The following is a 13,505-nucleotide window of genomic DNA, read 5'->3' as shown; positions in this document are numbered from 1 at the left end:
GTAGATTTGCTCTCTCTCTCCCAACTAAAAATAACCTGTCTTATAGTCCACAGTCCGTCTTTCAGTGTGTTTCAACACAGGATATCAAGAGATGGAACTAGCAACTTTATTTCTGTTCATGAAAGACATGAAACAAACTATGAAAGAGTGTATGTTGTTGTGAGCTGTGTTCCGTTGTTACTCCTTTGGGGTTTTCTCACTGGCAACAGGGCATAGTCCCCCCGTGGGAATTACCTTGGAGACTGAAACCTAGCATTCATCACCTCAATGGCTCAGTCAAAGTCTTTTTGCTGACTTCCAGACATAAGACAAGGGTGAGAGGAGAAGGGTGACATATTGTCGCTTGAAAGATTGCGCCTTTTTGTTCTCATCTGAGAGTTAATTCAGTTACGAAAGACAAAGATGCTTTTCACAAAGAAGGTGTGTGTGTGTGGGGGGGGGGGGGTTGTTGCAGCAGCAATCCATGTGCTGGGTATCAATCCTTAGCAAGTCCATCACTGCCTTTGAGTTGCAGTGTGCTGTGACAGGCGTGTGCTGAATGTTACAAAGGCTCCTCAGAGAAACGCTACTCAGCCAGAGGGAGCAGCTCCCATGTGAGGTGATGTGACGAGGTGAACCATGACTCATGATTTTCTTCTCCATCTTCTCTTCTTCTCCTTCATTTCTCTTCTCCTTCTCCTTGTTTTTCATCTTCTCTTCTTCCCCTTTATTTCTCTTCTCCTTGTTCTTCATATTCTCTTCACCTTCTGGTTTTTCATCTTCTCTTCTTCCCCTTTATTTCTCTTCTCCTTGTTCTTCATATTCTCTTCACCTTCTGGTTTTTCATCTTCTCTTCTTCTCCTTAATTTTTCTTCTCCTTCTCCTTGTTCTTCATTTTCTCTTCTTCTCCTTCATTTCTCTTCTCCTTCTCCTTGTTCTTTGTCTTCTCCCCCATGCTCTTCTTCCCACCAGTGTTTTAGCCTCACTGTGGCATGGTAATTGTGCATGTCGGTCTCGGCGGGAGGGGGGGCGATGTCTAATCCCCCCAGAGAGTTCACACGCTCCAGCCACTCACCTCATCCATGGCCCTGCGTTCACCTCAGCGCTAACGAGAGCCGGCAACCTCACGCACAACCACTCGCACATGCCACCCCCAACCGTCCTCGCACACAAATGTACACACACACACACACACACACACACACACACATGCCCCACCCTGGTTGCCTAATGAGATTCTGTGAGTGCCCTTGAGAAGTGGGACAAACCAATTTGAGAAGAAGTCATATTTTTGGGGGGGAGGGGTTTTGGGGCACAGAATGTTGGGGGCCAGCCTCATTCCATGAATCACAGAGGGTTCTCATAGTAAAGGAAGAAATCTTTTTCAGCTGCTTTGTCACCACTGACTCCAGAAAAGAGCAATTACTGTACGGTTGTGGAAGAGACACCGCAGTAAACACGCAGGGCTTTGCGGCAGTTTTATTTGCACTGGCTGTTAGCACAATGTGTAATGAGTCTGAGGCACGAACTGTGAAATGGCTCACCACAACATACAGCGCAGCAGAATGGGGGTCTGTAGCTGGAGCAGCATGGAGGTCTCGGGGACGAGAGGGAGAGGCCAGGGTCACATCTCAGCTGATCTTCATCAGAGCACAGCGGGGAGGGCACCAGATCTGTTGAAGTGCATTCGCATCTTGATAATAGGGATTGAAGTGTGCAAGTTTGAATGTTTTTATGTGTGTGTTTGTGTGTGTGTGTGTGTGTGTGTGTGTGTGTGTGTGTGTGTGTGTGTGTGTGTGTGTACTGTATGTGTGTGTACTGTATGTGTGTGTGTTTGTGTGTGTGTGTGTGTACAGTATGTGTTTGTTTGACTTGGACTGACACACTGATAAGTCCCTGTCTCTTATGGCACTAGGTCTCAGCCAGTCTATACTCTGTAGACACTCTTCTCAGCTCCGCATCTCTCCAGCTGTCCTTATCTCACCCCTCTTGAGGTCACTGAAAATGATAAACAACAGATGAAATGAACCAACAAACACAAACGAGCTGAGCACACTAGCATTGTGTTTCTCAACAACATGCTGCAATAGTATTACTACATTCAAGCGGCACCACTTCCAGTTCAGGGCCACAGGACAGAAAGACACGCGTTTGCGCTGCCTTTGACTGGAACCTGCTAGCACTGTTGAGCATGGCCACATCCCCGGTGTCATGTGAGGTTGGGTGTGTGAGAGTGGCCATTGTGCTGTCAGGATGGCAGGCCTTTCCACAGCTCCTGTCCAAGTGGGAAAAGCGGAGGAGGTGGAGGGGGCAGTGGGCACTATAGTTAGCCCCAGCTGTGCTCCGCTGTTGTGGAAGAGATGTGCTTCCTGTGGCGGAGGAGATGGGGGTGCGGAAGGTGGGGTGAGAGCTCTTCCTGTCCGCTGTGTGTGTTTTCCCATGACGGCGTAGGGTATACACATGCACACTCAAACAGTGCCACCACGCACAAACACACACACAGGCACATACACACACACACACACACACACACACAAACACATGCACAGAAACACACACACAGACACATACACACACACACACACACACACACACACACACACACACACACACACACACACACACACACACACACACACACATTCTCTCTCTCAATCTCTCCCTGTTTGCAGACCACCACAGGGGAACAGTTTGTTCTGAGAAAGCTGCCTCTATTTTTAAATCCCTTTCACTTCACTGAACGTTGTTAAAATGAAACCTTTCAACACATACACACACCCTCAACACAAACACAGACAGACAGACACACACACATACACACACACACACACACACACAAACACACACCAGCCATTGTTTACCAGCTGAATTCTATGTTTGCATCTATGCAAAACACTTGTGGGCAGCAACAAAAACTATTACAGACTCCTTTGTCAGAACCAAATTATAATGCAATACATGGCTGATGTGTAAGTTCCTCAGTTGCATTTATGCATGTCAGTGCAGTAGTCAGAATTGAGACCGTTGTAGATTTTCCTCAGAGGACAGGTGCTGTACTAATGCCCTGTCCTCCGGGAACTCAGACACTCTCTTATGAAAACATGGCTCCCGTGCTGAGGAGCAGTAAATCTCTCAGCCCTTTAACGGAGGACAATCTTCAGGAATGCCGGAGCAATGTCACACCACGGACACGCTGTCTAGCACTTAGATGAAGAGGCAGCTCTCTCTAAAGGACACTGTCTTCTTTTACACTACATACAGATGTCTGAAGGAAACGTCTTCTCTTTTCTTGTGGTGTGTGTGTGTGTGTGTGTGTGTGGGGGGGGGGGGGGGATTGTGGCTTGACACCATGTCTGAGTGTTGGGGTGTGTGTGTGTGTGTGCTGGTGTTTGGGCTGGGTGAGGGGCCACTCACCCCCTGTTGGTCATGGGGTTCTGACCTGTCTGCCCCTTAAGTGTCATCTGGCTTTGCCCATGACCTCTTCACCCCGCACCAAATCCCCTGCGAGGAACACCGGCCCTGGACAGCTCCCCCTGGAGCAAGTGCATGTGGTCTTGCCCTCGCGTCTCGGACCTTTAACTTTTATGGCCCCGGAGCCGCCTCTGGCCGAGGAGCATTTGTGCGCCGTGGTCATCTGATTTACGCTCTGCTGCCCCACAGCCCGCAGAGAGAGTCTCACTGGAGGCCCGTTCACTGGGAGGCCAGAACAGACAGGCAGTCTAGCCCTGCTGCAGCTGCTGTGTCCATAAGCAGCATGATGCTCACATTAGTCCTGTGTTGTTGATCAGTTATTAGGGATGTGATCTGGTGATGGTTGTTGTTGAGGCCGTAATTCATATGTTGAATCCTTTTCACTGAAAGCAGAGGTTGTTTGGCTGTAAAAAAAAAACATAAGTATGCCCATTATTTTTTTATTACTTATCCTTAATAAATCTTACTTGCATAATAGAGAGGAGAAAAAAGCTTCGCCTACTTTACAGAGACATATTTCAGCCTCAGTACAACAACCAAAGTCACTTTCTTCGAGAGACCTTCAGGAGTGCGTAAGGCCAGTACTTATTGTTATGAAGAGCTTGTAAATAAGGCTGCGGCAGCTCCCATGGTCCTGCTGTGTAATAGCTCCTCTGGCAGGGCAGACTTGTCTCCTCCTGGCAGACTGATTTGAAAGTCCTGTCAATGATCAACATGGAAGTTAACCAGCCCCGGCGCAGTCTGCAAGCCCTGTGCGAGGCACTGCTTACACTTTGACCTTTCCGAAGAAACGTAAAGGAAAGAAAAACATTCCCCCTGATCCAGTCACACTGCCTGCCACCTCATGATCAAGTCCCCCGGGAGAATCTCTCCGATAAAAAAGTAAGTGTGTGTGTAAGTGTGTGTGTGAGTGTGTGTGTGTGTGTGTTTCCTCTTCAACGCGAAACAATGCAACTCAGGAAATATGTCAGGACACAGCCCAGACTGCTGGACTCAGACTCCCAGTGTAAGCAGCTCCACAGCACTGAGGAGGGGACCATGGCTCTGTCCGCTTAGGTCCGACACAATCCAGCCTGTTTTGCACTCTGGATCCCAGCGAGCTTTTCACGAGGAATCCACTCTGAAAGACACAGGACAGACGTAGAGGGGAAAAGACAAGTGTCGGAGGCAAAGCTCTGCAATGTCCTTTTGGCTGGTGAGTGTCCAGGTCACTATTGAGAATTTGCCAGGAGAGGAGAGGAGTGGACTGTAGTCAGATGCTCTGGAAGAGGACGTGGAAGGGCTTCTTCTTGCCTTGCCTATTAACACTTGATCCAACATCTCAGAAGATTGCCTTACTGTTGTAGATATGGACCAGTAAGGACCAGTTCTTTAAAGCCAGCAGGTTCCTTTACAGTAGGCTTTGATGGTTTGTCTGCTGCAACACAGGTCCTGGCAAAAGAAAGTTCCTCGGTTAATGTTTAGGTTCTGCTTGTCCATGTGTGATTCTTATCTAGAGTTGACAGCTCATCACATCTCACTTTGTACCTGATTGTACCGGAGCTCCACACCTAATGATTGGTACATTGTTAGTTTGTTTGGCTTTTATCTGTATACTTATACATGTAACTTCTCTGTAAGCCTGCTGTAGTGTCTGAGAGAGATACTGTGACTGAACAGAATCCACAAAGAGAGAAACAAAGTGCTGCAGACGGTGCTGCCTGTCAGATGGCTCCGTGTCTTGACTTGCCAGAGACCGAGGTGCGCCACAGGGATTGTCAGGGAAGTGCTACGCTGGTGGCGCTCTCCCCGCTCACCCCCCCAGCTGGTCAATCAGACTCATCCGAACAATTCCTTGGAAAGGCCGCTGTTTACATCTCGTCCTGTCTGAGGGGTGTGTGTGTGTGTGTGTGTGTGGGGGGGGGCTTCTCCTGCAGATTTCCTGTGAAGTCTGACAGCTTTTGTCTAACGGACCCGCCAGAGTCAGGGTCAAGCTTGTGGCTTAAAGTGGCAGGGTGTTGCCAAGGTACCTAAACTGAGCACTGGCTTATGCTTGAAGGGAAAGGATTTTTCATGGCCATTTAAATGGCTAAATTTAGTCCATTCACAGATAAAAGACTGGCTTTTGTTGCCTTGCATACCAAGGGTAATTAAAGTTTCTCAGGTTTGGTAATTATGTTTAACAGGGGAGGCTGAAGGTTCTGTTGCCCCAGTTGCTTTAAATTTATGACTACTCTTCTCATTGAATGCTCAAACAAAACACAGTCATTTAAACCAGGCTGGGAGCACTGTGTGCCTGTCTATTGCATTCAGACCTCCAGCAGACTGGCTTGTAAATTTTAGTAAGTAGGCAAAATCAAAGCCAAACCAAACTCATTAAATGACATTTCTACCACAATACATAGTAGTTTAGAATTTTATCAGCCTCCAGGTTTGTTCACTTGTAGCATGCATCGTGGAACTATATTTCCCTCTCACTGATTTTATAGGGTATTATGTAATAATACTGGGAGTTGGATAATCCACACACTCTCTTTGACTTTGTTTGACTCTCTTTGCTGGTGTTTTTGTTTGTGTTCACGGACACAAGACCCATTAGTCCTGCTGCTTGACTGACCTGACCGGCTATTTTGGGCCTGAGTGATAGCCAGTGGCTGGGCTCAGGAAGCAATTATACCTACCTCCGACCACCAACATCTAATATGCCACATGGCACCCACCTTAGCAAATAACCTTTATCAAATCAGGCATTGGAAAGTAGGTAATGTATGCCTTTCTATTTGTTTTAAAGAACATTATTTTTCTTCAAGGGGAAATGGATTATCCTTATCTCATTTGTTTGCTTATAAAAAGGGAAATAAAAGTTTTCTTTAACTATCACCACTCCATGGTTAAGTGCCCCTACCCGTTCTGTCAGAAAATCTTGCAGGAAAGCAGAGCGCAAATGGAAAAAAGAGAAGCTTCAGGTCTTCTATGACCTTTTCAGAGATTCTCTAATGATCTACCAAAACTCTGTTAAGGTAGCAAAGGTAGAGTATTATGCTCAGCTTATCAACAATAATGCTCAAAAGTTTTATTTAATACCATTAATTCTATTATAAATCCTGCCTCTGCGTCATCTACTCTTGCCCCTTCAACAGAAATCTGTGAGTTCCTCAACTTCTTCATCGATAAAATTGACAAAATAAAATCTCAAATCTCACCTCCAGATTTGGCTGAATCGGCTAAAAGTCCAAAACAACATTCTTTTAGCAGTTGATTCTGGATCTTGCGCCCTCTTGGTGCTTCTTGATCTGAGTGCAGCATTTGACACCATCGAACATAACATCCTATTAAAACGCTTGGAGGATGAAGTTGGTCTCCAGGGTTCTGTTTTGCAATGGTTCTCTTCTTATCTTAGTGATAGATCATTTTCAGTTAGTTTAGGCAATTTCTCCTCTTCCTCTGCCCCTATAAATTTTGGTGTTCCTCAGGGTTCCATTTTGGGCCCTCTTTTATTCTCTCTTTATATGCTACCCCTTGGCTCAATTTTTAAAAAGTATAACATTCAGTATCACTGCTATGCAGATGACACTCAATTTTACCTGCCTGTTAACACTGATGGCATTTGTTCTTTGGAGAATATTTTTAACTGTCTCAGTGACGTCAAACGCTGGATGGCAAGACATTTTCTTCAACTGAACGAAAGTAAAACTGATATAATTATTTTTGGCCCTCCAAGTGATGTTTCTATCTTGAAATAATTTTTTGAAATTGACTTAGTCTATATGGTCAGTCTTGAGTAGAACCAGAGCTTAATGCTGAAATGAGCCATTGTTACTGCCTGGACAGAGGTCAGGTCCACAGACCATTACAAAGAAACTAATGAAAGATACTTGGAAAGGTGGAGGCTTTGAACGTTTTGTTTCCGACCTCCAGCTATGGAGCTTAAGGGGGCTCCTGATGCGTTTGTGTGTCCGTGCGTGTCCTGCATTCCTGGTCACAGTGACTGCCAGTCTCTTTGGGGGGTTCATTTAGCCCGCTGAGGCCCTTTTTATGTGGGGATCTTCTTCTAGAGCGACACAAGTGGAGCATGTCTCCTTGGGCCTTCTCTCTGTAAACGTCCCACCACTCAGTGCTGGAGTCAGGCAAGCGCAGTGCCAGATCACTCTGACCTCCTCTTGAGCATGACCGCTGGACTGCATTGCTGAGCAGCAAGCCACAACAGTGACCTTTGAAATGGCTCTGGGGTGATAGATCTGTAAAGGCAACACGACCTTGCTGTTGTTTCACAACGGCCCCCGTCCACGTACGCAGAAACAAAACATCTCTGCAGGCTCCTTCAGAGACATGAATTCTGCACTGTTGTGCCTCTGTTGTGTTTTGTTGTTCGATGGGAATAAACTGCTGAGATGAGAGAGTAGAGTTACTGTAGCTCATTACTGAGCTGGTGCTAAGTGTTTCGTCATCCATAGATGTGGTCAGGATGAAAAAAGTGTTTTCTGTCTGTATTTTTCTAGTTACATAAATACAAAAATGCATTTTTTGGTCTTGGCTATATTATCTATGGTTTTGATGACATCACCACACAGTGGTTTAAACATCCCCAAATCCCATTTGGAAGGGGAACTTGACATTTATTCTTTGGGTTTTGCTCTTCCCTGCGCCTGCAGAGCCATCCCCCGGCTTAACTGCTGTGTCCCTGAGTTCCATTTGGGACTGTAATGGGATTAAGTGTCTGCTACATAAAGCACTCCCCTGGCTTCTAGCAGTCAGGGATGTTTTGCATCCAGAGCTCAAGAGAGCACAACCAAAATAATAATGGAAAAAGCAGAGCACAATTACATTAAACTTCTAAATGCTGGGTCCTCCTGTGCCAGTACACAACACTTGTATTTGCAGCTGAAGAAGGATCTTTGCACAGCTCAGGTTCTGCTTGTGTTCCCAGTGTGACATGATATAAAAAAAATGACTTATAACTCACATTCAACTCACCGTCGGACTCATTCAACTCCTACGGGCTTAGAGAGAGAAAGTTCTCCCAGGTCTCAGTGCAGAGCGGAACCGCCTGAGTCTGACAGGAGGTAGCGTTCACCGGCCCCCTCTCCTCCCCTGATTGCCTTTTCATCAGTTCAGACCTTTCTCTGAGCCAGGGAGAGCCTAGCCCTGAAAGCACTCATTAAGCAGCAGGTGATGGCCTGCCAGTCCTAGAGTGGAGTGTGTTTGACCCCGTGCACCGCAAACACTGCTAACACTGTTTGGAGCACAAGCTGAAATGTGCAGCAGTTAATTAAAGGCTTCCCGCAAGCGCGCTGGAATTTAAGGATCACTTGCCATATAAAGGGACAGTATTTTTGGGGGGTGAGTGTGTGTGTGTGCATCTCTCTCTTTCTCTCTCTCTCTCTCTCTGTGTATGTGAATAAAAGGGTGGTCGTGGTGCTAGAGGAGGGCTGGTAGTGGGGGCAGATGGTGGTGTTAAACCCCTGCTTGTCTGCCGTATGGTGCTCCACGGAGATGTACACTGGCTGGCTGTGCGGATATTCGGGGAGGGTGGGATGGCACGACCCCCAGCGGGCCTCGATGTTTCCCACAGCCCGCCTGACAGAGGTCCATTCACCGACCAGTTTCGGTGAGGGCCCTTCAGCTGGAGAGGGGAAGAGGCCCTCCATGGCACAGCAGAATGGCCTGGAGATCCCGGGTGGAGGGAGTGGAAGGTGGAGACTAGAGAGGATATTCTTTTTTTTTTTTCTTGCCACCCGTTCTCTCCCTCTCTCTCTCGCTCTGTTCCCCCTCTTTCCTTTCTCTTCTCTGGGCTTTGTCTAGTCTCTCTCCAGGCCACACAGGACTCCTCCATTTGGGGACAATAGAGGGCCAATTAGAGCTGCATTCACAGCCCAGCGCAGGCCCGGCTACTTGTGCTAATCCAGAGGCCCATCCTCCCTTCCTGTCCTCTGGGTCGCCCAACACCCCTGATCCCTCTATCCCTATCGGCCGGCGTGATGATGGAGTGTACCAGCAACACACAATCCTCAGGGTTCTATCAGGTGGTCTGTTTGACTTTGTAAACCTAAACATGATCACTTCAGAAATGTCATATATGATGGGCCACTGAAGCTATTCTTTTCAGAGTTCATGTTTGCATTGGGATCAGGAGGATCCTAGGTTCAGGGTTGTTTACAGGTTTTCTCTTTACATAGTGACATTCCTATGAAGGACTTGTCATTTCAAAGGCAGGCAGGTGTTATCCCTCAGGGCTTTGGTGAGGTTAGTTGCTGTCAGATTGCCACTGAGCTCATGTGAGATGCCCACATGTCTTGGACTTTTTCTGGTAAGCTTTATGGAGAACAGCTTATGCTACATGCACAGGGCTATGGCTTTATGGAGAACAGCTTATGCTACATGCACAGGGCTATGGCTTTATGGAGAGCAGCTTATGCTACATGCACAGGGCTATGGCTTTATGGAGAACAGCTTATGCTACATGCACAGGGCTATGGCTTTATGGAGAACAGCTTATGCTACATGCACAGGGCTATGGCTTTATGGAGAACAGCTTATGCTACATGCACAGGGCTATGGCTTTATGGAGAACAGCTTATGCTACATGCACAGGGCTATGGCTTTATGGAGAACAGCTTATGCTACATGCACAGGGCTATGGCTTTATGGAGAACAGCTTATGCTACATGCACAGGGCTATGGCTTTATGGAAATGTGTGTTCCATTCCATTCTGCTAGCTCTCTTTTGTGGCCTCTAGTGTATATCTGTAGAGATTGGAATTGATTATTGTTATCTCCATTCAATCTCCTGCATTCCTGCTTACTATTAACATTTGTAAGTGTTTTAATTGGCCAAATGGCCTTGGGGATCAATGGCCAAGAGTGGAGAGGCTAATTGGATCCATGAATCATCAGCGCTGTAATCAAGGCCTCTGCATCGTGTCTTCATTTGTAAGTGGACGCTGTTAGAGGGCGGTGTTGGCCAGGGTGTGCACGTGCATGCAGCCTGACTGCTCGAGTTTTATATCGGCCGCCTTTTTTTTCTGCTGCATGAAAACTGAGCTTCATCTCTGGCACTGAAGGGCCTGTAAAAGTGAAATGCTTTCCATCTCTGCCTTGCATAACCATATGGGGGTGCTTAACCAGCTAAAGTGCACGTCAAGAGTGCATGATGTCATCGGACTCCAGCCAAACCCCTGCACGCTTGTATTGACACATGAATTACAGCAGACAATAAGGTCTCTGAGGCCCGCTTTATCACTCTTGTTAAAAAGAATGAACTGAACTGCGGTTGCTGTGTGCACAGAAAAAAATGGCCTGGGAAAGTTGGGCTGCAGCAAGGTTTCCATCGCCTGTTTCCTCGAGCGGACGCGTCAGCTAGTCCAGTGCTGAGCCGTGGTTTGCGGGTCGGTTTGGTATCTAAGGGAAACCTGCTGTTACTGGGCTCAGACAGATGGAGATAGACACACTCATGCACACTCATATTAGCACACACACACACACACACACACACACACACACAAACACAAACACAAACACAAAGACACACACACACACACACACACACACACACACACACACACACACACACACACACACACACACACACACAAACACACACACTCAAACACACAAGTCCAAGCCCAGCAAATCTCATCTCACAAAGCACAGCTGCATTCACATTCCCTATTGGAGAATGCTGAGGCAGCTCAACCGCAGCACATTAAATAGCACACTGAATCGAGTGGGTCGATTATAATTAAAAGAACAGTTGTCCAAATTTCAGCGATCATGATGCTATTTTGTTTGACAGCTAAACTTTCTTAGGAAGGACAGCAAAGTCTCCTCCAGGACACCAAGAGGAGCACCCACACCCTCAAATGAACAAAACAGCTGGCTTCGTTTTGGTCAGAGGTGTGAATTTCAGCCAGCTTAGCTCAAAACATGCAGCGCGACCTTGAGTTTGCACCCCATATCCTGTTATCAAGTGTCCGAAAGCACACTGACCGGGCTGGGCTCGTTTAGGCCGAAATAGAGCGCCTCGGGTGTGGTAGCCACTTTTTTAAGGGCAGACGGCCATGACTTTAGAACAGCCAGCTTAGTGTGCTGATTTGACCACCAGCTGCAGTTGCTTATGCTGGCCCCCTCTAAAAACACGAGCATATCTCTCCACTACCCCCCCCCCCCCCATCACCTCCCTCCCCCTAAACCGTTATGTGAGAAACAATGAGCCTGGGACAATGACTAAGCCTCTCCCGTGATTTCCCAGAACAGGCCAGGAGCACCTGAGCCGGCGGAGAGAATGGGATGAAAACGCTTTGTTTATTCTTCCAGGAGCGCAGGAAGCCTGTGCTTTCACTGCCTGACAGTCTGCCAGAACCCCCCCCCCCCTCCCTGCTTCTCTCTCTCTCTCTCTCTCACTGTCTCCCAGACATTCTCTCTCTTTCTCTCTATCGCTCTCTCTCTCTCTTTCTCTCTATCTGTCTATCTGTCTATCTGTCTATCTGTCGATCTCTCTCTCTGGCCCTTTCTCTGTCTCTGTGTCTTCTAGGCTTTTTCCTCTCTGTCTCAGTCATCCTTTGTGTATGTGTTGTTGTTTGAGTTGAGCTCTGTGTGATATGTCTATCAAAGACTACAGCCGTTTTGCATTCCAGTCATTTGATAGCGTTTGCATTTTTGTTACACGGTGCACTTTGAGGCCTCCCGTCAGGTTATCTATCTCTGTCTCCTTTATCAGTTGTGTAAATTCCTACCCATCACTGATGCCATCACTGGTGATAGCCTCTTCTCTCTCTCTCCCTCATTCTCTCTCTCTCTCTCTCTCTCTCTCTCTCTCTCTCTTTCTCTTTCTCTCTCCATCGGCTGGGCCCATGGCCTGTTCCTCAAAACCCACTGCAGGCCAGGAAAACAGGATGAGGCGGAGATCCACCCTAACCGGGGGTTATCTCGCCCGCCTGCCGCACATTGACTTCTCCGTTTTTTAACTGCTCAGTGCTCTCCGCTCACTTCCTGCTCATGAAGTGCAAACGGCCGTATCCTGTGCAGCTTTTATGACGGACAGGCGTGCGGCTCACCAGCCTCCTCACGGCTCCCAGGGTATATGTTTTCACACACACACTGCAGCTGACGCACACTTTTTGGCGGACTTAAGGTTACGAGCCTGCAGGGAGCTCTCTGAAATCGAGCTGAAGTAAGACTTAATGCTGTGCAGCTTTAAAGAGCTCTTTAGAGTAGTACATCTTTCACTATTCTGTTCGAAACATCCTCACGCCACAAATCACGCCGTTGGGGGTCTTAGTCTGGCACTCGATCTGGCCTCTGTGGCGTGTTCAGAGGTCTCTTTGGAGTGCTGACCCTGGTAGTGGCATGGAGCCACAGTCTCTCTGTCTCCACTGTCCCCTCCAGCCAGATGGCTCCGTGCACATATAATACACCTTTGTCACTTCAGAGGCTTTTGGTGGCTAGCTTCAGCAAGGCTAGCCTGTATGTGGATTAAAACGCATCTCTGTTAAAGACTTGGAAGGCCTGAATTGGGAAGGCAGGTAGAGGCTAGTCATACCCTCTGACAATGACTTGTTGTAACCAGATTGACTGAAGCATTTTAAGCACCGAGATGACTCATGCTGTGAGAGCACAGGTGCGAGTTGTATCACTAAGCAGCAGACGAACGGCGGGTAATGTGATCAGTGTGCTTAGTGAATGGGTTAATGAAATTTATTTGTGATGCTGATGACTGATGGTGCTATCAGCTTTAAACCAGTTGTCACTCAACTCATTATAAACAATTTGATGTTGATATCCACTTGGTATTGTGAGTCATTGCCATTCATGTTTAATAAGAATTGTGATATATTTAATTGATGTTTCTTTTAATCAGTTTAATATGTTTTGCAATATTTACACAAACAGTATTACATCATTTGACAATAGAAATGTATGGATGGTCTGTAAGCAGGAAGTCTTTTCATGTGAAGCAATAATTTGTAGGTGCAGCCCACGCACCAGGTTGTTTTGTTGTTCAGCTCGAATTAAATGAATGAATCACTATAAATCAACAGAACACGTCTTGGGATCTGTCAGCAGCAAGACTTCATTTG

At 47.1% G+C, this 13,505-nt stretch overlaps 1 protein-coding gene across 5 annotated transcripts in view; it reads left to right on the top strand.

Moving 5' to 3' along the window:
• The window catches only part of tns1b (tensin 1b), a 171,184-nt gene that overhangs the window by 18,300 nt on the left and 139,379 nt on the right, over positions 1–13,505 (top strand). The window contains exon 1 of one of the 5 annotated variants that reach the window (XM_076263736.1): positions 4,494–4,645. The exons of the other annotated variants lie outside the window; for them this stretch is intronic. Within the exon in view, the coding sequence (XP_076119851.1) occupies positions 4,631–4,645 (15 nt within the window). The 5' untranslated portion in view covers positions 4,494–4,630. Of the gene's footprint in view, positions 1–4,493; positions 4,646–13,505 lie in introns of those variants that run through there. 5 annotated transcript variants of the gene reach the window in all.

The sequence above is a fragment of the Alosa pseudoharengus genome, unplaced genomic scaffold, assembly GCF_046254945.1.
Source record: "Alosa pseudoharengus isolate Yale_2024_CS ecotype anadromous, Long Island Sound unplaced genomic scaffold, YU_APseudo_1.1 YU_APseudo_1.1_scf_3, whole genome shotgun sequence".
NCBI lineage: Eukaryota > Metazoa > Chordata > Actinopteri > Clupeiformes > Clupeidae > Alosa > Alosa pseudoharengus.
The sequence above is the reverse complement of the archived record's forward strand: the minus strand, read 5'-3'. Positions and strand labels throughout refer to the sequence as shown.